General features: G+C 47.5%; 1 protein-coding gene across 8 annotated transcripts in view; it reads left to right on the top strand.

Moving 5' to 3' along the window:
• LOC137378448 (solute carrier family 12 member 5-like) overlaps positions 1 to 26,240 on the top strand; it is a 1,212,460-nt gene that overhangs the window by 697,669 nt on the left and 488,551 nt on the right. For all 8 annotated transcript variants that reach the window (XM_068048774.1, XM_068048773.1, XM_068048779.1 and 5 more), the window contains one exon: positions 24,470 to 24,601. In XM_068048774.1, the coding sequence (XP_067904875.1) occupies positions 24,470 to 24,601 (132 nt within the window). The remainder of the gene's footprint in view (positions 1 to 24,469; positions 24,602 to 26,240) is intronic.

Here is a 26,240-nt window from a genome sequence, read left to right as displayed (position 1 = left end):
TCAGACCCACCGGCCGTCCATGTCTCCGCTATAAAGACGTCTGCAAACGCGACATGAAATCCTGTGACATTGATCACAAGTCATGGGAGTCAGTTGCCAGCGTTTGCCAGAGCTGGCAGGCAGCCATAAAGACAGGGCTAAAATGTGGCGAGTCGAAGAGTCTTAGTAGTTGGCAGGAAAAAAGACAGAGGCGCAAGGGGAGAGCCAACTGTGCAACAGCCCCGACAAACAAATTTCTCTGCAGCACCTGTGGAAAAGCCTGTCACTCTAGAATTGGCCTTTATAGCCACTCCAGGCGCTGCTTCACAAACCACTGACCACCTCCAGGCACGTATCCATTGTCTCTCGAGATAAGGAGGCCCAAAGAAGAAAGAAGAACTTTTGTTGCTGGTCACACTGGGATTTCATGTAGGTTTCTCAACACTGCAGAAGCAGAACTGATTTGTAACAGAAGTACAATGCAGGCAAAAGCAAATGTCAGAAAGGTTTCTTGATGCATACCATCAGTGAGCTGTGCTCAGTTCAATTTGGTTAGCCAAAGGCATGCTGCTTTTTTGTGCTTAAAAGGGAAGGAAAGCCCATAATATATTCTGTTCAAGGGTCTTTCGCCATCAGTGATTGAACAAAAAAAATGTTGCTTAAAACACACTTTATCTGTTCTAGCGTATTGTGAGTCTGCTGGTCTCAGAGAGCCCTTCCCTTTTGGGACTGCTTATCACCTCCAGTAATGTACAGATTGCATGTGTCCCAAGTGATTCCATTCAGTTTTGTTGGGATAATCCTTCGTCCCAGCCTGGAAACCGATTTGAAGGCTGGAGAAACACTATACTGGCTGAAACTAACTTTGTAACCATTCACACCACTACACACAGCCTTTCATCATTTAGAATCTCTGAATTAACATAGGAACATTGGAACAGGAATAGGGCATTCAACCCCTCAAAGCCTGTTCCGCCATTCAATAAGATGACTGCTGATCTGTATCTTAATTCAATTTACTCGCTTTGGTTCGATATGTCTTAATACCCTCACCTAACAAAATTCTATCAATCTCAGTTTTGAAATTTTCAATGGACCTAGCCTCAATATCTTTTTTTAAAGAGAGAGTTGTAGTTTTCACCATTCCTTGTGTGAGGAAGTGCTTCCTGACATCACCCCTGAATAGTCCAGCTCTAATTTTACGACTATGTCCCTTTGTCGTGGATTCCCTCACCAGAGGATATCGTTTCTCTCTGTCCACCCGACCAAATCTTTTAATCATCTTAAACATTTCAATTAGATCACCTTTTAATCTTCTAGGAATAGCCTAATCTGCAACATGGTTCCACTGTGTCTTTTTCCTGTATTTTCCCCTTCCCTCAGGCTGAATAGTTCCACAGTCACTGGTTGCCCTCTGGTACCTTGATCAACTGATCATTCTTTATGTATGAGTGTTAACAGGTTGTTCAACCTTGGGCCATTGCGGATGAACCCGATGCTGTGTTACCCCAGTGCATATTTATTAGCACAACCCACTAGCCAACAATTAGAAATGGAGTCATTGGCTGATTTCTCTCTTCCCAACTTGTGGGCACTGATGTTAATTGCAGAATACCCAGTGTCACACTGCCAGAGAGGAATGAATTCAATATAGACCAGTCATCGTACCCGGGACTTTTCTGGTAAATATTGCTCAGCACTACACTAAGGAATGCATCAATCCACCAAGCCATCAGTGGAGATCTCCTTTCAAGATTGTTCCATTGAATTCATTCTCACAATATCGCATTTATACCATCTCTTGCCCTTAGTACTTTGAAGAATAATTTTTAAGAAGTTTTACTGTAAAATTGTCCTGCCTTAGTCAGATGTTCTCCAATTATTCCCTTCTCTTTCCCTTCACCATTATGGTGTTTGCCTCTGTGGTTTTTCCAGCGAAAGAGCTGAATAAATTAAACTTGTCTAAATCTCCCAGTTCTGGAGGAATATGTTAGGTATCTGTTATAATGTGGAAATGTATAGGGCAGCTTTCTGCATTCCCAGAGGAGTGTATGGTTACTGTGCCAAGATGGAATGAACACATGTTGAAGCCAGCAGAACAACTGCCAATATGAGAGATCTTCCAAAATTGACATTCCAATGGAAACAATACCTTAAACAAGGAGAAATATTTGGGAGATTAACTGATCGTTTATAATCTCAGTGGGACTCTCTGCTTTCATCTCTTGTCCCACTTCAAACCACAGCTAAAAATCAATTAAACCCAGTACATTTGTCAACAGCTAACAGGCCCAGAGCCAGCCAATGCTGGAACTTAAACCTAAAAGCACAGTGATAGAGAATTCCTTTCTTTCTTTTTTTCTTTTGGGCCTCCTTATCTCGAGAGACAATGGATACGCGCCTGGAGGTGGTCAGTGGTTTGTGAAACAGCGCCTGGAGTGGCTATAAAGACCAATTCTGGAGTGACAGGCTCTTCCACAGGTGCTGCAGAGAAATTTGTTTGTCGGGGCTGTTGCATAGTTGGCTCTCCCCTTGCGCCTCTGTCTTTTTTCCTGCCAACGACTAAGTCTCTTCGACTCGCCACAATTTAGCCCTGTCTTTATGGCTGCCCGCCAGCTCTGGCGAATGCTGGCAACTGACTCCCACGACTTGTGATCAATGTCACACGATTTCATGTCGCGTTTGCAGACGTCTTTATAGCGGAGACATGGACGGCCGGTGGGTCTGATACCAGTGGCGAGCTCGCTGTACAATGTGTCTTTGGGGATCCTGCCATCTTCCATGCGGCTCACATGGCCAAGCCATCTCAAGCGCCGCTGACTCAGTAGTGTGTATATGCTGGGGGTGTTGGCCTCTTCAAGGACTTCTGTGTTGGAGATATAGTCCTGCCACCTGATGCCAGGTATTCTCCGAAGGCAGCGAAGATGGAATGAATTGAGACGTCGCTCTTGGCTGGCATACGTTGTCCAGGCCTCGCTGCCGTAGAGCAAGGTACTGAGGACACAGGCCTGATACACTCGGACTTTTGTGTTCCGTGTCAGTGCGCCATTTTCCCACACTCTCTTGGCCAGTCTGGACATAGCAGTGGAAGCCTTACCCATGCGCTTGTTGATTTCTGCATCTAGAGACAGGTTACTGGTGATAGTTGAGCCTAGGTAGGTGAACTCTTGAACCACTTCCAGAGCGTTGTCGCCAATATTGATGGATGGAGCATTTCTGACATCCTGCCCCATGATGTTCGTTTTCTTGAGGCTGATGGTTAGGCCAAATTCATTGCAGGCAGCCGCAAACCTGTCGATGAGACTCTGCAGGCACTCTTCAGTGTGAGATGTTAAAGCAGCATCGTCTGCAAAGAGGAGTTCTCTGATGAGGACTTTCGCTCTTAGACGGGCAAGGTTGAACAACCTGCCCCCTGATCTTGTGTGGAGGAAAATTCCTTCTTCAGAGGATTTGAACGCATGTGAAAGCAGCAGGGAGAAGAAAATCCCAAAAAGTGTGGGTGCGAGAACACAGCCCTGTTTCACACCACTCAGGATAGGAAAGGGCTCTGATGAGGAGCCACCATGTTGAATTGTGCCTTTCATATTGTCATGGAATGAGGTGATGATACTTAGTAGCTTTGGTGGACATCCGATCTTTTCTAGTAGTCTGAAGAGACCACGTCTGCTGACGAGGTCAAAGGCTTTGGTGAGATCAATGAAAGCAATGTAGAGGGGCATCTGTTGTTCACGGCATTTCTCCTGTATCTGACGAAGGGAGAACAGCATGTCAATGGTCGATCTCTCTGCACGAAAGCCACACTGTGCCTCAGGGTAGACGCGCTCGGCCAGCTTCTGGAGCCTGTTCAGAGCGACTCGAGCAAAGACTTTCCCCACTATGCTGAGCAGGGAGATTCCACGGTAGTTGTTGCAGTCACCGCGGTCACCTTTGTTTTTATAGAGGGTGATGATGTTGGCATCGCGCATGTCCTAGGGTACTGCTCCCTCGTCCCAGCACAGGCATAGCAGTTCATGTAGTGCTGAGAGTATAGCAGGCTTGGCACTCTTGATTATTTCAGGGATAATGCTGTCCTTCCCAGGGGCTTTTCCGCTGGCTAGAGAATCAATGGCATCACTGAGTTCCGATTTGGTTGGCTGTATGTCCAGCTCATCCATGACTGGTAGAGGCTGGGCTGCATTGAGGGCAGTCTCAGTGACAGCATTCTCCCTGGAGTACAGTTCTAGGTAGTGCTCAACCCAGCGGTCCATCTGTTTGCGTTGGTCAGTGATTATGTCCCCCGATTTAGATTTGAGGGGGGCGATCTTCTTGATGGTTGGCCCAAGAGCTCTCTTCATGCCATCATACATTCCTCTGATGTTTCCGGTGTCTGAGGCCAGCTGAATATGACTGCATAGGTGTTGCCAGTAGTCATTTGCGCAACGCCTAGCTGTTCTTTGTGCAGTACTTCTGGCTGCTTTAAGTGCTGCGGATGTTAAATCGCTGGGGGCTTTCTTGTAGTTCAACAGTGCAATGCGCTTAGCGGCTATGACAGGTTCCAGCTCTTCATTATGAGATTGAAACCAGTCTGCATTTCTCTTCGCACTTTTGCCGTAGGTGGTCAAAGCTGACTCATAGATGGCGTCTCTGATGTGGGCCCACTTGGTCTCAGCATCCCCTGTGGGAGTGTTTTGAAGGGCTGTTACAAGTGAATTTAGAAATTTTTGTAACAGCTGTGGGTGAGAAATTCTGCTCGTGTTGATGCGCGGGTGGCCCTTCTGCTTGGAATGATGCAACTTCTTTGGTCTGAGTCTAACCTTGCTGCACACCAGGGAGTGGTCGGTGTCGCAGTCCGCACTGTGGAAGCTGCGTGTGATTTGAACACTGTTTAAGGCGGCTCGCCTTGTGACAATGAGGTCTAGCTGGTGCCAACGACGTGATCTTGGGTGCCTCCATGAAACCTGGTGACAGGGTTTAGTGTGAAAGAACGAGTTGGTGATGCAGAGGTTATGATAGGTACACAACTCAAGCAGTCTCTGCCCGTTCTCATTCATCCTTCCAATGCCATAGCGCCCAAGGCAGGAGGGCCATGAGTCATGGTCGGCCCCAACCCTGGATAGAGAATGTTAGCAGCATTAAGCTTCATGACCAGACAACATTCATTGGACACTTGTATTTATTGGCTCCCAGTCCACCAATGCCTTAAATAAAAAATTCTCATCCTCGTGTTCAAGTCCCTTCGTACTCTTGGGCTTCTCGTATTTTCATCCTTGTCCAACCCTATCGCCCTGTGAGGACTTTGTGTTTCTCCAGCTCTGGCCTCTTGTGCATGCCCACCATTGGTGGCCGTGCATTCAGCCATCTAGGCCCTAAGCTCTGGAACTCCCTCCTTAAATCTCTCCACCTCTCTTCTCTCTCATCATTTCAGACCCTCCTTCAATCTTACCTCTTTAACCAATCTTCCAGTCATCCCTTGAAGTATCTCTTTCTTTATCTCAGTGTACAACTTGTGTTTGATTGTGCTCCTGTGAAATGCCTTTGAGATGTTTTCTTAAGTTAAAGGCACAACAAGAATGCAAGTTGTTGTCACCATGATTCTCTCCAAACTTAGGTTATTCTGGACCGCTTTGAAACACAGGCCCTGAACTTGCACAAGCTACACTGTCAGCAGTTAAACCCAGAATCTGCCTGCTGATGCCCTTCACAATTGACTCTGCCAGAGAATGCAGAGTTGATGAGATCCAATACCAACTTGGGCGCCTACTACCCCCACATGGGATAAAAACTCCAGTGTGTGTTGCTGTCATTGGGGAATTGGCTGGCCTGGTTCTCCCCCTCCCCCAGGAATGATTTTCTATCCCCTCAACCTTCTTAACAAAATTGGCTATGAATTTCTTTTTAATTTACGAGTTCTGCTGGTGTCCATGCTGCTTTCCTGGACTGGATCCGCACCCCCTCTCCACTCCCCACTCCCATCAACACACACATATGCACACACACACTTTTGCCCTTTTTGAGGCCAATATGTCTCATCACACTGGGCATACCACCCTTTAACCTTATTCCAGATGCTACTGAGGTCAGCAGAACAGGAGCTCCCAGCGAAGGGATACTCCACCCCTACCCCCTCCCCCTCCCATTTTGACACATTTGGGGCGACAGAAATTATACTCCAGATACTTGGATTTTTTTTATTTGTTCATGGGATGTGGGTGTCACTGGCTAGGCTGCATTTATTGCCCAAGCTTGCTTGCCCTTGGGAAACTGAGTGGCTTGCTAAGCCATTTCAGAGGCAGTAAAGAGTCAACCACATTGCTGTGGGTCTGGAGTCACATGTAGGCCACACCAGGTAAGGACGGCAGATTTCCTTCCCGAAAGGGCATTAGTGAACCAGATGCGTTTTTACAAGAATTGACAATGGTTTCATGATCACCATGAGACTAGCTTTCTAATTCCAGATTTTTTTTTATTAATTGAATTCAAATTTCAGCATCTGCCGTGTTTTGAACCCATGTCTCCAGAGCATTAAAATAAAAGCAAAATACTGCGGATGCTGGAAATCTGAAACAAAAACAAGAAATGCTGGATTCACTCAGCAGGTCTGGCAGCATCTGTGGAAAGAGAAGCAGAGTTAACGTTTCGGGTCAGTGACCCTTCTTCGGAAGGTTCCGAAGGTTCCGAAGAAGGGTCACTGACCCGAAACGTTAACTCTGCTTCTCTTTCCACAGATGCTGCCAGACCTGCTGAGTGAATCCAGCATTTCTTGTTTTTGTTTTCTCCAGAGCATTAGCCTGGGCTTCTGATATTACTAGTCCAGTGACATTATCACTACACCACATCTCCCCCTATCCAGATGACATGGTTTCAAACTGCAATTTGAGAATTTTATTTCAGTTTAAATAAAAAGCTGGTACCAGTAAAAGTGACCGTGAAGCTATCTGATTGTCATAAAAATCCAACTGGTTCTCTAATGTCCATTAGATAAGGAAACCTGCTGTCCTTACCAGGTCTGAATTATGTGTGACTCCAGTCCCACACCAACATGGTTGGCTCTTAACTGTCCTCAAAAGTGCCAGCCACTCAATTATATCAAACTGCTACAATAAATAACAAGACTGCAGTGGTCCCCCATCACCACCTTCTAAGGATAACTAGGAATGGCCAATAAATGCCAGCCTTACCAGCGATGTCCACATCGCAAGAATGAATGACAAAAAATGACCACCCAGAAAGTCCAAGTGAAAAAAAAGAAAAAAAAAAGGCTTGCATTTATATAGTGTCCTTCACAACAACCAAATGTCTCAAAACACTTTACAGCCAATTTTTTTTTTTTAATTTCCAAAATATACTTTATTCATAAAAATCTGCAAAAATTACATTGCCAAACAGTTTCAAACAGCACTAAAAAATACAAACATTGCAAGGGAGATCAGTTTCCTTCTATACTAACCTGAGTTTCTTCACAACCCTTCCATTTCACAATTGTCATGCCAATTACCGATTTACATTTACGGCAAATGAAAATATTAACGATACAGTTCGAGGGGTTTCCCATGGATCCAGCCCCTCAGTCCAGCTTGGTGGGGGGACCTTACACTGTGGCTTTTCCCCATTGAGCCTTTGCTGCGGCTGCCCCAAGCTTTAGTGCGTTCCTCAGCACGTAGTCCTGGACCTTGGAATGTGCCAGTCTGCAACATTCGGTGGTGGACAACTCTTTGCGCTGGAAGACCAGCAAGTTTCGGGCAGACCAAAGGGCGTCTTTCACCGAATTGATAGTCCTCCAGCAGCAGTTGATGTTTGTCTCGGTGTGCGTCCCTGGGAACAGCCCGTAGAGCACAGACTCCTGTGTTACAGAGCTGCTTGGGATGAACCTCGACAAAAACCACTGCATCTATTTCCACACCTGCTTTGCAAAGACATATTCCAGGAGGAGGTGGGCGACCGTCTCTTCCCCTCCACAGCCAACGCGGGGGCACTGTGCGGAGGGGGCGAGACTTCGGGTGTGCATGAAGGATCTGACGGGGAGGGCCCTTCTCACCACCAGCCAAGCTACATCTTGGTGCTTGTTTGAAAGTTCTGGTGATGAGGCATTCCGCCAAATGACTTTGACAGTCTGCTCGGGGAACCATCCGACAGGATCCACCGTCTCCTTTTCCCGTAGGGCCTTGAGGACATTCCGTGCAGACCACTGCCTGTTGGACCGGTGGTCAAAGGTGTTTTCCCGCAGAAACTGCTCCACGAAGGATAGGTGGTACGGCACGGCCCAACTGCATGGAGCGTTCCGCGGCAATGTGCCCAGGCCCATCCTTCGCAACACCGGGGACAGATAGAACCTCAGCACGTAGTGACACTTGGAGTTTGCGTACTGGAACTCTACACACAGCTTGATGCAGCCGCACACAAAGGTGGTCATCAGGATGAGGGCCACGTTGGGTACATTTTTCCCACCCTTGTCCAGAGATTTGAACATCGTGTCCCTCCGGACCCGGTCCATTTTAGATCCCCAGATGAAGCGGAAAATGGCTCGGGTGACTGCCACAGCGCAGGAGTGGGGTATGGGCCAGACCTGCACCACGTAGAGCAACAATGTGAGCGCCTCGCACCTGATGACCAGGTTCTTACCCACAATGGAGAGAGATCGCTGCCCCCACTTGCCCAACTTTTGTCGTACCTTGGCTACTCGCTCCTCCCATGTTTTGGTGCACGCCCAGCCCTTCCAAACCATATCCCCCGCACCTTCAGGTAATCTGACCTGACGGTGAAGGGGACAAAGGATCGGTCAGCCCAGTTCCCAAAGAACATGGCCTCGCTCTTGCTGTGGTTAACTTTGGCTCCCGAGGCCAGTTCGAACTGGTCGCAGATGCTCATCAGTCTGCGCACGGACAGCGGATCCGAGCAGAAAACGGCGACGTCATCCATGTACAGGGAGGTTTTAACCTGAGTGCCTCCGCTGCCTGGGATTGTCACCCCTCTTATGCTCGCATCTCTCCTAATAGACTCAGCAAAGGGTTCAATACAGCAAACAAACAAGACTGGGGAGAGAGGACAGCCCTGTCTGACTCCAGATTTGATCGGGAAACTTTCCGATTCCCACCCGTTGATTGAGACTGCGCTACTGATGTTTGTGTAGAGCAGTTGGATCCAATTGCAGATTCCCTCCCCAAACCCCATTTTGGAAAGCACGTCCATCATGTAGGTGTGCGATATACTGTCAAAAGCCTTCTCCTGGTCCAGGCTGATGAGACAGGTGTCCACCCTCCTGTCCCGTACGTAGGCGATCGTATCCCTGAGTAGCGCGAGACTATCAGAGATCTTCCTGCCGGGTACAGTACAGGTCTGATCGGGGTGAATCACCAACTCCAGAGCAGATTTGACTCAACTGGCTATGACTTTGGACAGAATCTTGTAGTCAACATTAAGCAGTGAGATGGGCCGCCAATTTCTGATTTCTGCCCTCTCCCCCTTCTGCTTGTAAATGAGGGTGATGATGCCTTTCCTCATGGATTCTGACATGCTGCCGGCCAGGAGCATACTCTCGTATACTTCCAGCAGGTCCGGGCCGACCCAGTCCCACAGGGCCGAGTACAACTCGACCGGTAAGCCGTCGCTCCCGGGAGTTTTACTCGTCTCGAAGGACTTGACGGCCTTTGTCAGCTCGTTCAGAGTTAGCGGCTTGTCCAATCTCTCCCTCCTGCTGTCATCTAAGACCTCTGTGATAGATGACAGGAAGGACTGGGAGGCTCTGCTGTCTGTGGGCTTCGCGTCATACAGCCCAGCATAAAAGGATTTGCTGATCCTTAGTATGTCGGACTGCGAAGACGTTACCGAGCCGTCTTCTTCCTTCAGGCTGCTGATAACAGAGCTCTCTCTGTGTACCTTTTGGAAGAAGTAACGCGAGCACGTCTCATCCTGCTCGATGGAGCGGACTCTGGACCGGAGATGATCTTGGAGGCCTCCTTGGCAAAGAGCGAGGCCTGCTGGCTCTTCACCTCTTGGAGGTCCTCTTTGACCTTGACCCCCATTGACTGCAACCGGAGTAGATTTTGCATAATTTTCTGGAGTCGGGACATTTCCCTCTGTCTCTCTCTCGCCCTCTGAACACCTTTGTGGATGAAGAACCTCTTGATGTTCTCCTTGATCGCTTCCCACCAGTGAACTGGAGACTCAAAGAGGGGTTTCACGGTTCTCCAACCTTTGTAGTCCCTTTTGAGTTCCTCAACGTTCTCTGGGGTCAGCAGTGTGGCATTGAGATTCCACGTCCCTCTGCCAACCCGCTGGTCATCCTGTAAGTGACAGTCAGCCAGTAAGAGGCAGTGGTCGGAGAAGAACACCGGCTTGACGTCGGTGGATCCGACCGTGACAGCACGGGACACAAACAGGAAGTCAATCCTGGAACGGGCAGACCCGTCCGATCTTGACCATGTGTATCTGCGCTGCGCTCCGTCTGCAGGTTTGCTGAAGACGTCGTGCAGTTTGGCATCTTTAACTGTTTCCATTAGGAGTCTGGACGTAGCGTCCAGTTTGCTGTCGTCACTGTCGTCACTTTACAGCCAATGAGGTACATTTTTAAAGTGTAGTCACTGTTGTAATGTAAGAAATGCAGCAGCCGGTATGCACACAGCAAACGCCAACAACAGCAATGTGATAATGACCAGATAATCTGTTTTTGTAATGTTGATTGAGGGATAAATATAAGCCAGGAATAACTCCCGACCGCATTTGTTGACAACACGAACGGTAGGTGGCGCTGTTTTGGCACATGCGCAAATACAGCATGTGCCATGAAAACGTCTCAGATTGCGACTGTAGCAGCTGCCAGGACTAAAGATGGCGCTGCTCAAAGAATCACACAGAGGCAACCTAACAAACACGTGGCAGTATACAATGGCCGGAGTGAGAGAGCAGCGCGGGGGCCGGGGAGAGCAGCGTTGAGGGTGTCGGGGGGGGAAAGAGAGGGGGGGTAAAAGAGAGGGGGGGGTAAAAGAGAGGGGGGAAAAAAGAGAAGGGGGAAAAGAGGGAGGGGAGAGGAGGGAGGGGAGAGGAGGGGGGAAAAGAGGGAGGGGAGAGGGGGGGTGAGGGAGGGGAGAGGGGGGTGAGGGGGAGCAAGGTGGGGTGAGGGGGAGAAAGGAGGGGTGAGGGGGGAGGGGGGAGAAAGGGGGGTGAAAGGGGGGAGGGGGGAGAAATGGGGGGGAGGGGGGAAGGGGAGAGGGAGGGGGAGAGGGAGGGGGGGAAGGGGAGGAGGGAGAGGGGGGAAGGGGGAAGGGGGAAAGAGAGAGGGGGGAAGGGGGAAAGAGAGGGGGGAAAGAGAGGAGATAGGGGGCAGAAAGAGAGGGGGGAGGGGGAGAAAGAGAGGGGGGAGGGGGAGAAAGAGAGGGGAGGAGGGGGGAGAAAGAGAGGGGGGAGAAAGAGAGGGGGGAGAAAGAGAAAGAGAGGGGGGAGGGGAGAGGGGGAGGGGGGGAAGAGAGGAGGGAGGGAGGGGGGTAAGAGAGGAGGGGGGAAAGAGAGGAGGGAGGGAGGGGGAAAGAGAGGAGGGAGGGGTGGGGGGGGAAGAGAGGGAGGGGTGGGGGTGAAGGGCGGGAGTGGGGGGGTATGGGGGAGAGTGGGGGGGGGGGGGAGCAGCGGAGCAGAAGAGGAGTGCCTTTTTCTGTGAATGCGCCAGAAACACAACAGCAAAAGACTTACTGGCCAGTCCCTGGACCCGGCGACACCAAGGTTTTCGCACACTTGCTCCCCGCAGCTCTCTACGGCCTCTCGCATCCGGCCCTCTCCATTCAGCCGTTCCCTCCAGCTGCGGATACCCAATCCAGTTGCTTCTCCCCGACTTCTCCACAGTACTTCAGGCATTGCAACTGTCTGGTCCCTGCATTTTGCATGCTCCCTCTCCCCACCCCTCCCTGCTCTCCCCACCCCTCCCCCCTCTCCATCTACCCCCCTACCTCCACCCCTCCCTCTACCCCCCACTACCTCCACCCCTCCCTCTATCCCCCCCTACCTCCACCCCTCCACCACAGTTGAATATCTGAAGTGCAGTTGCAAAGTCGGGGAAATAGCATCCAAAACAAAACCTCAACAATTCTGGGGTTAATTATTGAGAAGTTTTATTAAGTTCATTAAGCATCCGAGGAACTGCTGTGCATGGATACATGAGTGTTGTGTTTCCAGCATTCCCGTTAGACAGACAGGCTGAGTCTCTGCTATGCACAGCTAAAGAGATTGTTCCTGGAGAGCCTTGTGGTGAATGAACGCTTGGCTCTCTATTCCACTACTGAATTGTCCATGTGAAGAAGGCAAAGTCACAAGAGTCTGAGCTCAGTCTATTCTTGTTGAATGTTCCCCAAACGCATCCCAATGTGCACTCCCAATTCATCCATAAATGCAATGTTCCTTTCCACATCGTGACCAGCTCCGCAGCATGATCCAGTTGCCTTCGTTGCTTGAATGCTGACCTTAAGTCTCAAGGATTGTTTTCTCGACGGCATGTATTACATGAAAAGAAATAAAGCAAATCAGAGTCAGAGCTTGCCTCCCTCCATCCACTGAAATTACTGTTGCGCACACCTTTTTAAGTTCTGCAGTGAAGGCACCAATTGATAACGTCGCCAATGAAGCACTTATTACCCACCTCAGATGCAGGAATCAGCACATCCTTGCGTCATCTCCTGCACTGCCTCCTTTGCTTGAATGCCGTCCTTAAGTGTCAAGGATTGTTTTCTCAAGGGCACGTTTTACATGAAAGGAAATAAGGAAAGAACATCAGTGTCAGAGCTTCCCTCCCTCCAATGAAATTACTGGTGAGAATGCTTTGTGTTCTGCGGTAAAGGCATGTACTGATAACACCGCCAATGAATCACTGAGTACCCACCTCAGCTGTAGGAGTCAGGATGATGTTACTGCCCCTATCTCGTGATGGTTCAATGCTGCTCTCAGGGAAAACATGAATGATGTGAGGGTGCTGGAAAAGAAGCACATTTCTTTTGGGCTATGAACATAAAGCTGGCCATTTAGCCCAGCAGTTCCCTGCTAGTGGTTATGTTACTCGTGCGTCTTCCCATCCATTCCCATTTAATCCTGCCTACTGCTATCACCAGTTGTGTTCACAGCAAGAGCATTCACATCTCTGCTACCACTGGACACGGCATGCTTGTTTCTTTTAGTGCTCAGTCTCTTCTTGCTGAATGTTCCCCAAGTGCTTGACCCCTTTGGACACCCTCTCTGCTTGACAGGCAGCAGCTGGCAATTGCGGAGTCTCACAAGGCTCTGCATGGTTGTTTCAAAGGCAGATGGGGAAACAGGTGGCTGTGTGCCCATGTGCACTGCTCTGATGGGTGTAGGAACAGGTGGCTGTGTGCCCATGTGCACTGCTCTGATGGGTGTAGGAACAGGTGACTGTGTAACTGAGCAGCAAGGAGAGGGTACCGCAGGTAGGGGAAGTGGAGCTTTGAACAGGCAGGCATATGTATGGTCCATCAGATCATTAGGCCAGGGAGTGAGATGCTCAGGATCCAGGGTTTGTGACACGTGACTGATGTCCAGCGCGTGGCCACCTCCATCCGAAGGTGCTTCCGGGCAATTGTTGGGCATAGTAAATGGTTCCATCTCATCAGCCAGTCCTTGCTGCCAGCGGAGAGTCTGTTGCCGCAGCCAGTCCAGTCTCCTCACGGGAAACATGAGATGAGATAAGAAATACAGAATGCACTCCATTAAAACGTTACAAAAGCGAAAGTGACCGTTAAGACGGTAGGTTGCAGCACATGTACTGCCTGCACACAGCAACTCACAACAGGGACTGGAGAACATGCAGTGGCTCAGACAATGGAACTGTTTTCAGAGCAACTTACAACAGGGACTGGAGAACATGCTGTGGCCCAGACAATGGAAATGTTTTCAAAGCAACTTACGAAGGCAGAGCAACTTACCTTGGAACAATCTCCTGTGTCAAATAAAAATGAAGCAAGTCTCCAAAACGAATAAATAATTCAGATAAAATGCGAGAAAATGCCCGACGAAACCTCTCCACCTTCCACTTTCAAAAAGTTGCGCCGAAGCTTTGACGCATGCGCAGAGGCCAACCTGGCGCGTTGCCCGAGAAAGACGACGTAACGCGATGACGTCATCTGTGCATGCGCAAAACGGACAGGGCAAGCCGGAGCACAGCGCATGCGCAGAGATCAGGAGACCGTGTGCGCATGTGCGTAACGCATCATCTGCGCATGCGCAAAGCGGTCCTGGCAAGCCAGACCGCAGCACATGCGCAGAGGGCATGAGACCGTCTGCGCATGTGCGCACCGCGGCGCATCCTGATGACGTTGGCGATGATGTAGCGTTGTCATGAATTACTTTGATAACTCCCCTGCTGTTCTTTGAAATAGCAGTTACAAGATGCATCCTGTACTGGAAATCAACAAACCTGTCGGCAAAGACAAAATTCATTAACTGCATCTGAAATAGCTCTGGGGAGAACCCATTGAAATTGAAAGGAGCACCATTGCATATTGATGACTCCTATCTACATGAATGAGCTAACAAAGGGTTCTGGAGATATGCTGACTCACAGCCCAAAACAAAATGAATAGGTGTGGAGTAGCACCATTCTAACAGAATGGTTCCCATTCAGATAACAACAAATAGCCATGGTTTCCATATCCTAGTCCATAATGTGATCACACCAGGGAGAGGGCCATGTGTCACCTAACAGAAAATCAAAGGTGATGGAGTTTTACCTTCAAATGTAGCCCTCTGGAGAGAGAGAGGAGAGATTCAGAAAAAAATCAGCAAAAGCCAGTCCAGCCAAAGACTGTGAGATCGGACCAGCACAAAGAAGAAACCTTGCTGCTAATTCTACACTTCAGCTTGCTGCAGCAGAGAACTTCAAGTGACCATCAGCTCCAATCTGAAATTTTAACTGCCAGTAATCTTCAGCACCTCAGCAAGTTCACGACTGCAAACATCCAGGCTTGCACCTTTGAAAAGACTTTTCCTCCTGAGAAGCTACAACAGGTTTTCTGTGAACCACAACATATACCTCCCTTTGAATTTAAAGTGCATCCTACCCTCTCTCTCTCTCTATCTATCTATTCTTATGTATGCATGTGTGTGTGAATGTGTGAGTGGTTGAAGGTTTAGAAATCGGGTTTTTGCTGTTAAAATAAATTTTATCTTTTTTTTTAAACCTGCAAGAAAACCTGTCATTTGTCTTTTTATTTGACCCTAAAATACTCAGGGACCAGCACACCATTTTTAACAAAACACAATTGCGGTCAGTTGGGAAGTGAGGAGTGGAAGTTACTCACACCACTTACCACCTCTCTGTAACAGCGCTAAAGAATGTCTTTGAGTTGAGATGGCCTGATGCACGAACTTGTGTCAATGTTCTTCTTTTTCATCAGTTAAACGCATGCACTCTGTGGGTCCCATTTTCCTGGCTTGTGCCCTGGGGAACATCTGTTTGTTCTTTGGGTCAATATCCTGGAATCCCCTCCCTATAACACCTTTGTGTAAGTGCCATCTCCACAAGGACTCCAGCAGTTCATGCAGACAACCCACCAGCCTCTTCTCAGAGACACTATGGAGGGGCAATTCTTGCCATCCTGACAGTCTCATGCATATTTTAAATTTATTAAAACTACTACCTGGCCAATGCAAACCAAATGGTCCTTTGCAAGATTATTTGTGAACCCATCAATTTTATGTAGGCAGTTAGTTATGAGTAGAATTTTGACCGGCATGGTTAATACCAAGATGAAAAGCTTGACCAGTGTGTGGGAAGACTTTGGCAAGAGAAAAACACCTATATTTAAATTACACTGATGAAATTTTGTACACTGTACAAAAATGACAAATGCTCTACCAGTGCAGCAAGGGGAAAGGCATATCACTGGGGAAGAGTAGGGGGAGATGTAGGGCTGGATCTTTGGCCCCCCGTCGGGGCTGGGTTCAGAGGCAGACAGGACTGACAGTTAGACCCTCCAAGTGGCATGCTGGTTCCCCAGCTCCATTCCGCCTCTGAGCTATTTGTGTGGAGGCAGGATCAGGGCCAGCAGGACTACCTGCCCGCATGTGGTTGGTAGCCAATTAGGCTCATTAAGAGCCTTATTAATTCCAATTAAAGGAGGCTAGCTGGAATTTTCCAGTTGGCCTCTGGTTTCCTGCACTGGCAGGAGCCAGTTTAGGTACCTGGAGGCAGGCACCAGCGGCAGGCTGGTGGGGACAGCACTCCAGTCAAGCTTAAAGGCCTTCCCTCCCTGCATGGGTGTGAGAGCAGCTACAGTACTCTTTAGAGGGATTCCACCCACCCCACTCCCCGCCACAGTGATGGCCTGGCCGCTCGAACCATTTTTTAATGAAAGGTTTAAAAAATGTTGGTGAGAGGGCTCCTCCATGTTGAAGCGCCCTCTCGGTTACTTGCCTGCCATCACAGCTTGCTGCTCCTCTCAAGCTAGAAGGCCTCCTCCAGCTTCAAGAGCCTGCCTGCCACCCTTAATTGGATAGAGAGCCTGTCTCCTTGCCAATTAAGGGGGCGCCCCCATCAAAATCCCAGTGAGTGACTGTTTTCCCACCAGGGACGTGTTCAGGACCCAGAAACAGTCCCAACCTCTGTTTCTCAACCCTTGAGGGAAAATCCAGTCAATAACCTCCAACTAACTTTGCTGTACTGGAACTGGAAGTGCTACCTGCTGGCACTGAATTCCTGAAATGTATTCCAATCCCTGGCACTAACATCCTTCACTTTGATCAGTATCAAATTTAATAGAAGAGCAAATTGGTTGAACCCTCAGCCACATTCTTTGCATTATGCATTCAACTCACAACATTATTTCGTGGAAATATTCATATGAATAGAAGGAAAGGTAATCAGGACAAAAACATTAAGATGAATCCAAGATTTTGACATGATCATGGCTGTGTTTTAGTAATGTATTCAGTATTTGTCAGCACGTATTCTGTTAGCAAGAGGAATCTATATTCAGTTCTAAATTTGTTTTCAGAAAACAGATGTTTGATGAAGAAGGACATTTAACTGAGATAAATAAAAGATTCATTTACAAATAATCTCTGTCATTCCGACCTAAATGAGGTGAGAAGGAATGGCCAGTCAGATTTAGCAATTAACTGATGTTTCTGTGTGCTCATTAAAATCTTTGCTCGGTAAAAAGTGCGATTAGACTGCTGTTTTTCAGGATGAATGTGACTTGTTGAACAAAAAGGCTACTTACATTGAAAGGTCAACATTATTTCAGCTTGCAGTTTTACTAATAGTCTTGACAATTTCATTTTCAATCTCTACATAAATATTTTAGATGTACTGATATTAATATTGCTGGATTAGTTATCTACACTTTCCGCATAAATAGCTGGCTAGAGAATAAAATCCTTTATCTTTAAAAACTGTAGTTCTGCATTAAAATCATATTCAAAATGATGCTTCTTTTAAAAAATCAATTTTTTTCTTATTTCTTTCTTTTGGGCCTCCTTATCTCGAGAGACAATGGATACGCGCCTGGAGGTGGTCAGTGGTTTGTGAAGCAGCGCCTGGAGTGGCTATAAAGGCCAATTCTGGAGTGACAGGCTCTTCCACAGGTGCTGCAGAGAAATTTGCTTGTCGGGGCTGTTGCACAGTTGGCTCTCCCCTTGCGCCTCTGTCTTTTTTCCTGCCAACTACTAAGTCTCTTCGACTCGCCACAATTTAGCCCTGTCTTTATGGCTGCCCGCCAGCTCTGGCGAATGCTGGCAACTGACTCCCACGACTTGTGATCAATGTCACACGATTTCATGTCGCGTTTGCAGACGTCTTTATAGCGGAGACATGGACGGCCGGTGGGTCTGATACCAGTGGCGAGCTCGCTGTACAATGTGTCTTTGGGGATCCTGCCATCTTCCATGCGGCTCACATGGCCAAGCCATCTCAAGCGCCGCTGACTCAGTAGTGTGTATAAGCTGGGGGTGTTGGCCGCTTCGAGGACTTCTGTGTTGGAGATAGAGTCCTGCCACCTGATGCCAAGTATTCTCCGAAGGCAGCGAAGATGGAATGAATTGAGACGTCGCTCTTGGCTGGCATACGTTGTCCAGGCCTCGCTGCCGTAGAGCAAGGTACTGAGGACACAGGCCTGATACACTCGGACTTTTGTGTTCCGTGTCAGTGCGCCATTTTCCCACACTCTCTTGGCCAGTCTGGACATAGCAGTGGAAGCCTTACCCATGCGCTTGTTGATTTCTGCATCTAGAGACAGGTTACTGGTGATAGTTGAGCCTAGGTAGGTGAACTCTCGAACCACTTCCAGAGCGTGGTCGCCAATATTGATGGATGGAGCATTTCTGACGTCCTGCCCCATGATGTTCATTTTCTTGAGGCTGATGGTTAGGCTAAATTCATTGCAGGCAGCCGCAAACCTGTTGATGAGACTCTGCAGGCACTCTTCAGTGTGAGATGTTAAAGCAGCATCGTCAGCAAAGAGGAGTTCTCTGATGAGGACTTTCGCTCTTAGACGGGCAAGGTTGAACAACCTGCCCCCTGATCTTGTGTGGAGGAAAATTCCTTCTTCAGAGGATTTGAACGCATGTGAAAGCAGCAGGGAGAAGAAAATCCCAAAGAGTGTGGGTGCGAGAACACAGCCCTGTTTCACACCACTCCGGATAGGAAAGGGCTCTGATGAGGAGCCACCATGTTGAATTGTGCCTTTCATATTGTCATGGAATGAGGTGATGATACTTAGTAGCTTTGGTGGACATCCGATCTTTTCTAGTAGTCTGAAGAGACCACGTCTGCTGACGAGGTCAAAGGCTTTGGTGAGATCAATGAAAGCAATGTAGAGGGGCATCTGTTGTTCACGGCATTTCTCCTGTATCTGACGAAGGGAGAACAGCATGTCAATGGTCGATCTCTCTGCACGAAAGCCACACTGTGCCTCAGGGTAGACGCGCTCGGCCAGCTTCTGGAGCCTGTTCAGAGCGACTCGAGCAAAGACTTTCCCCACTATGCTGAGCAGGGAGATTCCACGGTAGTTGTTGCAGTCACCGCGGTCACCTTTGTTTTTATAGAGGGTGATGATATTGGCATCGCGCATGTCCTGGGGTACTGCCCCCTCGTCCCAGCACAGGCATAGCAGTTCATGTAGTGCTGAGAGTATAGCAGGCTTGGCACTCTTGATTATTTCAGGGGTAATGCTGTCCTTCCCAGGGGCTTTTCCGCTGGCTAGGGAATCAATGGCATCACTGAGTTCCGATTTGGTTGGCTGTATGTCCAGCTCATCCATAACTGGTAGAGGCTGGGTTGCACTGAGGGCAGTCTCAGTGACAGCATTCTCCCTGGAGTACAGTTCTAGGTAGTGCTCAACCCAGCGGTCCATCTGTTTGCGTTGGTCAGTGATTATGTCCCCCGATTTAGATTTGAGGGGGCCGATCTTCTTGATGGTTGGCCCAAGAGCTCTCTTCATGCCATCATACATTCCTCTGATGTTTCCGGTGTCTGAGGCCAGCTGAATATGACTGCATAGGTGTTGCCAGTAGTCGTTTGCGCAACGCCTAGCTGTTCTTTGTGCAGTACTTCTGGCTGCTTAAGTGCTGCGGCTGTTAAATCGCTGGGGGCTTTCTTGTAGTTCAACAGTGCAATGCGCTTAGCGGCTATGACAGGTTCCAGCTCTTCATTATGAGATTGAAACCAGTCTGCATTTCTCTTCGCACTTTTGCCGTAGGTGGTCAAAGCTGACTCATAGATGGCGTCTCTGATGTGGGCCCACTTGGTCTCAGCATCCCCTGTGGGAGTGTTTTGAAGGGCTGTTACAAGTGAATTTAGAAATTTTTGTAACAGCTGTGGGTGAGAAATTCTGCTCGTGTTGATGCGCGGGTGGCCCTTCTGCTTGGAATGATGCAACTTCTTTGGTCTGAGTCTAACCTTGCTGCACACCAGGGAGTGGTCAGTGTCGCAGTCCACACTGTGGAAGCTGCGTGTGATTTGAACACTGTTTAAGGCGGCTCGCCTTGTGACAATGAGGTCTAGCTGGTGCCAACGACGCGATCTTGGGTGCCTCCATGAAACCTGGTGACAGGGTTTAGTGTGAAAGAACGAGTTGGTGATGCAGAGGTTATGATAGGTACACAACTCAAGCAGTCTCTGCCCGTTCTCATTCATCCTTCCAACGCCATAGCGCCCAAGGCAGGAGGGCCATGAGTCATGGTCGGCCCCAACCCTGGCATTAAAGTCCCCCAGCAGGAATAGGTGTTCGGTGTTGGGGATGCTGCTAATGATGTTATGGAGTTGTTCATAGAACTGGTCTTTAGCTTCAGGTGGGGAGCAGAGTGTTGGAGCATAGATGCTGAGTAGGTGTACTGGACCAGAGGTGGCGAGCAGTCGGATGGACAGTATGCGTTCCGAGCCATTTGAGGGAGGCTCTGTCATGCTGAGCAAGGAGTTTCTGATGGCGAAGCCCACTCCATACTGTCTTGGTTCTTCAGGATCCCTGCCCTGCCAGAAGAAGGTGTAGTCTTGCTCTGCTAGAGAGCCACTCGCGGGGAGGCGAGTCTCCTGAAGTGCTGCAATGTCCACATTGAATCTACTGAGCTCGTTGTTAATGATGGCGGTCTTCCGAGAATCGTTGATTTGTGTAAGGTCTTCCGATAGGCCAGGACACATAGTTCTGACGTTCCAGCTTGCAAAGTGAAGGGCTGGTACCTTCTTTCCTTTTTTCATGTTGTTTGGTGCGGTGTATCAGTCCACCTTTCGGGCAATGACCCTGAGCTCCAAACACCCATTGAAGCAGGCAGACTGTGGCGGGACAGAACCTTATTGACCGGGGGCTGGCCGGTTTGAGGCGGGCGGTAGCTGTCCAGTGAGGTGCAATGACCTCTCCCACCGACAAAGGCAACCCGTGGCGCCCAGTTTCTACGCCAATTTATCTGGACTTATAACCCGTAACTGCTGCCTTCCGTGTTGTTTTAATCGCTGTGAGGCAACTATGGAGTGACCTCTCCATGGCGCATGCCTGGGCAAATTTATGGAGGTTGAGAGTTGCCCAGTCGTCAAAACCCCCCTCTCGGCCTTTCTGGTGGGGTCCAAAGGAGTGCAGGACACGACGTTTGGCACCAGTATGGCAGCAGGAACTGCCGGAAACATGCCAAAGGTGACACATGACCGCCTACGGGGTTCCGCTCCGGATTATCTGTTCGGGTTTACTCCCTTAGCCTTGGTCTCTCCCGAGACGCCCACAAGGCAGTGGGGTTGTTGGGGCCCCTACACAGGTGTAGCATGGTGCCGGTGGGAGGAGGGGATGCAAGGGGGAGGGGTAGAGGGAGGGGGTGGGGGGGGGGTGCAGGGGAAGGGGGTGCGGGGTGAAGATGGTGCGAGGTGGGGGCGGGCTGGGACGGGGTTGTGAGGGGGTGAGCTGAGAGGGTGGAGCAGGGAAGGGGACGGGGGAGGGGGTGGAAGGGGGGTAAAGGGGGGTGGGGGGGGGGAAGCTGGTGCAGGTAATCAGCCATTTCCTCAGTGCCCACCATCGACGTCCGGAAAGCTCATCCACGTCCTTCGGGAGGTGAAGCATCTTTCGGCAGACTTAGAGGTGATTACATTTGCTAAGGGTTTTTTTTTTTGCAGTGGTTTAAATAAAGGCATGCAGCATTGCCGACAGTGCGCTGCAGATGCTCTCCGAGCCATCTCCCGCGGGCTCTTTGAAGTTGCGGCCGGGGGGGCCGTTCGTGGATTTTTTGGGTGTTCGGGGCACCTTTTCTCAGGACTTCTCTCGGGTCCCGCTTCTCCTTCTTCACCTCAATGGACTTACCGCACGCCGTGGCTGCAGACACTCTGGGCGGTGAAGACAGCAGGATCGGAGATTATTAGTTACAGTCCAACCCCGTAGTAACAAAGTTTATTACAATCTTCTTGTTGTAGCTAGTGTTCCTCTAGTCCCAGTTGAAGCTCCATATTGGCAACAGAGAAGTTAATGATATGAACTCATGATAAGACAAACTTATTTCTAAAAACCCTTGAACAATATCAGTGCAAATCGATGTGTGAATTCCGAATGAGTTTTCTCCTGAAGTGCACAAGTGCTCCTCCGTGCTGAGTTAGCTAATTTTAGCCAGGATGACAGTTGGAATGCTACAATCGGCCTCAGGCTCTGGAGAGGACAATCATCCCAATGTTATGAACAAGTTAATCTTTTTACTATTTAAGTTTCTCTGATCTCCAACTGTTAAAGATCATGAGACTCTTCTAGTGTATTCTGTTGTGTTTAGCAATGGTATCAAGCAGAGTTTTGTTTCCAGAATATTAGGTGCGGGACCAAAGCCTAACATATTGGGTGTCACAGAGGCTGAACAGAATGGGAGAGAAGATAAAATATGTCAAGAAGTAGGTCTCCAGACTGAGACAGTGTACATCACAGTTGGAGAGGAAACATGGGAAACACTACCCATAATTTTCCAAAAGTCTTTGGAAACAAGAATTGTGCTAAATTAATGGATGGTAGAAACTATTATAACCTTGTTCATAAATTCTAGGTCAAGTATGCTTACTTATACTGGGGGTAAATGTCTATAGAATGGGATGAACTTAGTGAATGCTTAGAAAGGTAAAAGTGGATTACAGTAATTGATAATGGGAAAGGTGTGCTTTACTAATTTCATTGAATGTTTTGAGCAAATCACAGTGTACAGATAATGGCAGTGCACACCATTCTCTCTCTCTTTAACCACACAAGTCATTTATCAGCATTTAAAAAGGATCTGGCTAAGCATTTGAAAAGGAAGTATATAAAATAATACAAGGAATGGGCAGCAAAATGTGATTAAAATAATAGCTCACATTGGAAAAACTGGCACAGTGGGCCAAATGGCATCTTTCTGTGTGGTAGATTCGATGATTTTCTTATATCCTGTCCAGGAGTACAGGAGAGCTGTTGGAGGAATCTCCTGAGATCGAGAAACAGAGAGACAGGATAAGCCTGGAATTTTATTGTCTGGAGCTTATTGGGTTTACACTGAACTGAGAATCTGCACCATCCCAATTCTCTCATTCACAATGCACACCTTCAAATTGTTATTCATATTCCAGGAGATGGGCTGCTCATTTAAATATTTTAATGAGACTGTGCCTCATATTGTTTCTCTGTTCCAGCTTTAATGCTGGCTGGCTGTATTTCATGGGCCTTCGGAAACTTGGCAGCTAAAGGGAGGCAAGGAATGCTGCATGGAACAGTCAGGTGCTTTTCTAGCACTGCTTGTGGGCCAGGAGGAGCAGGAGTGCTTTCCCTGAGCCTCCAAGCAAATCAGTTAAACACCCACCTTGATCTGGACCACCCCCCGCTCCCTCAACCATGATCCAAAGCCCTCCTGTTTTCCACATGGCCCATGATCTTCTCCCCAGCTCCCCCGATCCCTCCGGCACCTTGCAATCTTCTCTCCTCCTCCCTCAATCGCTCCCTCCTTCCTCTCTGCTCCCTGAAGGCCCACCCACATGACGGACAGACAGCCATTCAATCTGGCTTGTTACAGCTGGGAAATGGCCATAAATGGTAATCAGACTCTGCCGTTGAATTCAGCAGGACCTGAGGGAAACACATTCTTCCAGGTTTCTCCACCACAAAACTGGCCCACAGTATCACAGACTACCAGGAATATTATTTATGTAAGAAGTATATCATCAGAGAAATCAAACTGATCAGTGGCATTTCTCTCAGATAACTAAGGAAATCAGATAGATTAGTAGATGTAATCTCAGCCTACCCCTATCAAAAATGTATTTGAAAAGAAATCAAATAGATTGGATGCATTGTAAAAAAAAACCAAAATATTGAGATGCTGGAAGTCTGATACAAGAACAGAAATTGCTGAAAACCCTCAGGTGGGGAAAACAGATGAGTTAACATTTCAGGTGCAGACCTTTCTTCAAAATAAAATATATATTGGATACAGGACCTATTAAATTCTAGGGGTAATGGAATCCTTAGTTGCTGAGCCACAATGAGAATCAGACTGAACCAGGCAATATTACAGAAGTAACATTTTCAAATATATTTTAAGTAATCACTTTTCACTCCATTTTAAGAATCAAAAGAAATCCAAAATCAAACATGCAGCCTTGCTGAAATCTGACATTACTGACATGATCACATTTAATATGTTGCAGCATTGAAAAATAGGCTTCTCTCAGGCACAGCATATAAAACACCAACATGACTAATTACAATGGTCTGGAATATTCATCTCGAGGAACAAGATACCTGAATCAGAATGTACCCCAATGTAGACTGATGAATTGGTTTGAGATTCTAATAGTGTCAGAGTGGGCTTGCACAAGCCAGAGATTAATCAACTATTCATAACAATGGATTTGGGGTCACTGCCTTCTTCATGCTCATATTATTTGTCTTTGCTTGTGCAAGCATGGCATTTAGATTCTAACGGCTTTCTAATGTTCTTATTGATTAATAGTGCAGCACTAATCAATTACAGAAACACAAAGCTGTAATTGTTGTCCCACAGTCTGAAATTCACCATTTCGCTTTCTGCCTTTGCTGCTTTACAGGAAGAAATGGATACCAGCCCTATGGTATCGTCTCTTCTCAGTGGACTGGCCAATTACACCAATCTTCCGCAGGGGGTCAAGGAACATGAAGAGGCTGAAAACAATGAAGGAACCAGGAAGAAGCAAGTCAAGGTACAAAACCAAAGGGACAAAGAAATACGGTGTGGTTATACCGCCATTTTTGCATTGCTTTTGCAATTTATGGAACTGCACCACAGTAATGTGAAAATGACAGTATAACTCTGGAGTCAGGTCCCAACCTAACTGCTCAGAGAAGCAATGCAAGGCTACCTGAGTCCAATGTCAAAGAGAATATGATCCAATGTGGTGAAAAATGGTCTTAAAAAGTGCTGACAGGGTCCCTTCGATCTCTTGAGCACTTTATAAACTTACCTGGGGTTATTTTAAATGTATTAAGTGTGCAAAAGCTGCTGCCTATTCTCTCAAAAACATCTCGCCCTGGAGTTTCAGAGCAATTCGCCCAACATCAGTCAAGCCAACATAAAAGATTTCAGAACTTTAAACACAAAGTACTCCAACGCAAATCGAGTTTCCGCAATCTTTTGCATTAGTTTAAAAAACATTGGGCTAGAAGCTGGCCCAGCTCACAAAACTGACTACGTCCCCAGACCAAATTAATTACCATTCCGAGAGTTTGCTAATTGTATGCATTTGAGGACCTATGAGGAGGCTCATTAAATTAAGCTTTTTTGGATGCAGGAATGCTAATAGGCACATTTTAAAAGCGTTTGAATATCATTTTTAAAAAATCTATTAAGTAACTGACTATTGTACACAAATATAACTAACGAATGGTTTTATTATAGTTTTTTAAAGTCAGTTTCAGTTATTTAAAATCAGGTTACTCACAGGTGATGGACTAGACACTCTGATTTAAAATGCTTATTTTTTGTGATAAACCTCTGTTCAGTCGTATTAATCAAACTGCATCAAGTTACCACTCTTAAATAGATCTAGAAATATTTTTTACAACAAAGCATTTTAAAAAATTACATTCTAAAATGCTGCCCAATTGCACTGGTTCACGGAAGGTTTTACATTCGGTGACACGCTCAGAAGCTTTAGTAGAAACTTGAGAGGAAAAAACACATCTGAAAACTTGTGCAATTTTGGACACAATTGCACCCGGGTCACTGCGCCCAATTCTATCCCCTTAAATTGAATGCCCTGCAGTGGAGCTCTGTGCAGGTGCACATGTTTGCAGTGCAAACCTTTGTCCTGGTCCTGATAGTTTGCAAGGCAGCACAAATGAGGTTCTGCCAGGTAGCTATCGATTCAGTAATTACTGGTGTCAGACCATATTCTCCAGTGGAGTAGCAAGTAAAATTTCTGATAAATGTAATCTGCATTTGCAATTTCATTTTATTCCTGCTTTTTCCACTAATTAAGTGCTGCACATTACTGATTTGATAACATTCTGTGCATAATTGGATGTATTAATATTCAAACTTCATTTCTGGTACAGAATGGTCCTTCAATTATAATAAAATTGCCATCTGCTGATACTTATATTTTGTTTTGACTGTAGAGCTAATGGAACAAATCTCACAGGTCAGAAGAAAGCATTGCCTACTTGTTATCCAGCCTGGCTTTGTTGCATATCTTTTCCAATCTCCAAATTTGAATTTATTTTTGTTGCTGTAGGTGAAATAATTTCAAAATGAAGGCAGTTTAATATCTCTCATGGCCTGTGCAACGTAGCCCCCACCTAAAAAAAAAAAGCTGTAAGTGGAAAAAAACTAGACCAAGT

This window comes from Heterodontus francisci, chromosome 16 (genome assembly GCF_036365525.1).
Source record: "Heterodontus francisci isolate sHetFra1 chromosome 16, sHetFra1.hap1, whole genome shotgun sequence".
NCBI classification, from domain to species: Eukaryota; Metazoa; Chordata; class Chondrichthyes; order Heterodontiformes; family Heterodontidae; genus Heterodontus; species Heterodontus francisci.
The sequence above is the reverse complement of the archived record's forward strand: the minus strand, read 5'-3'. Positions and strand labels throughout refer to the sequence as shown.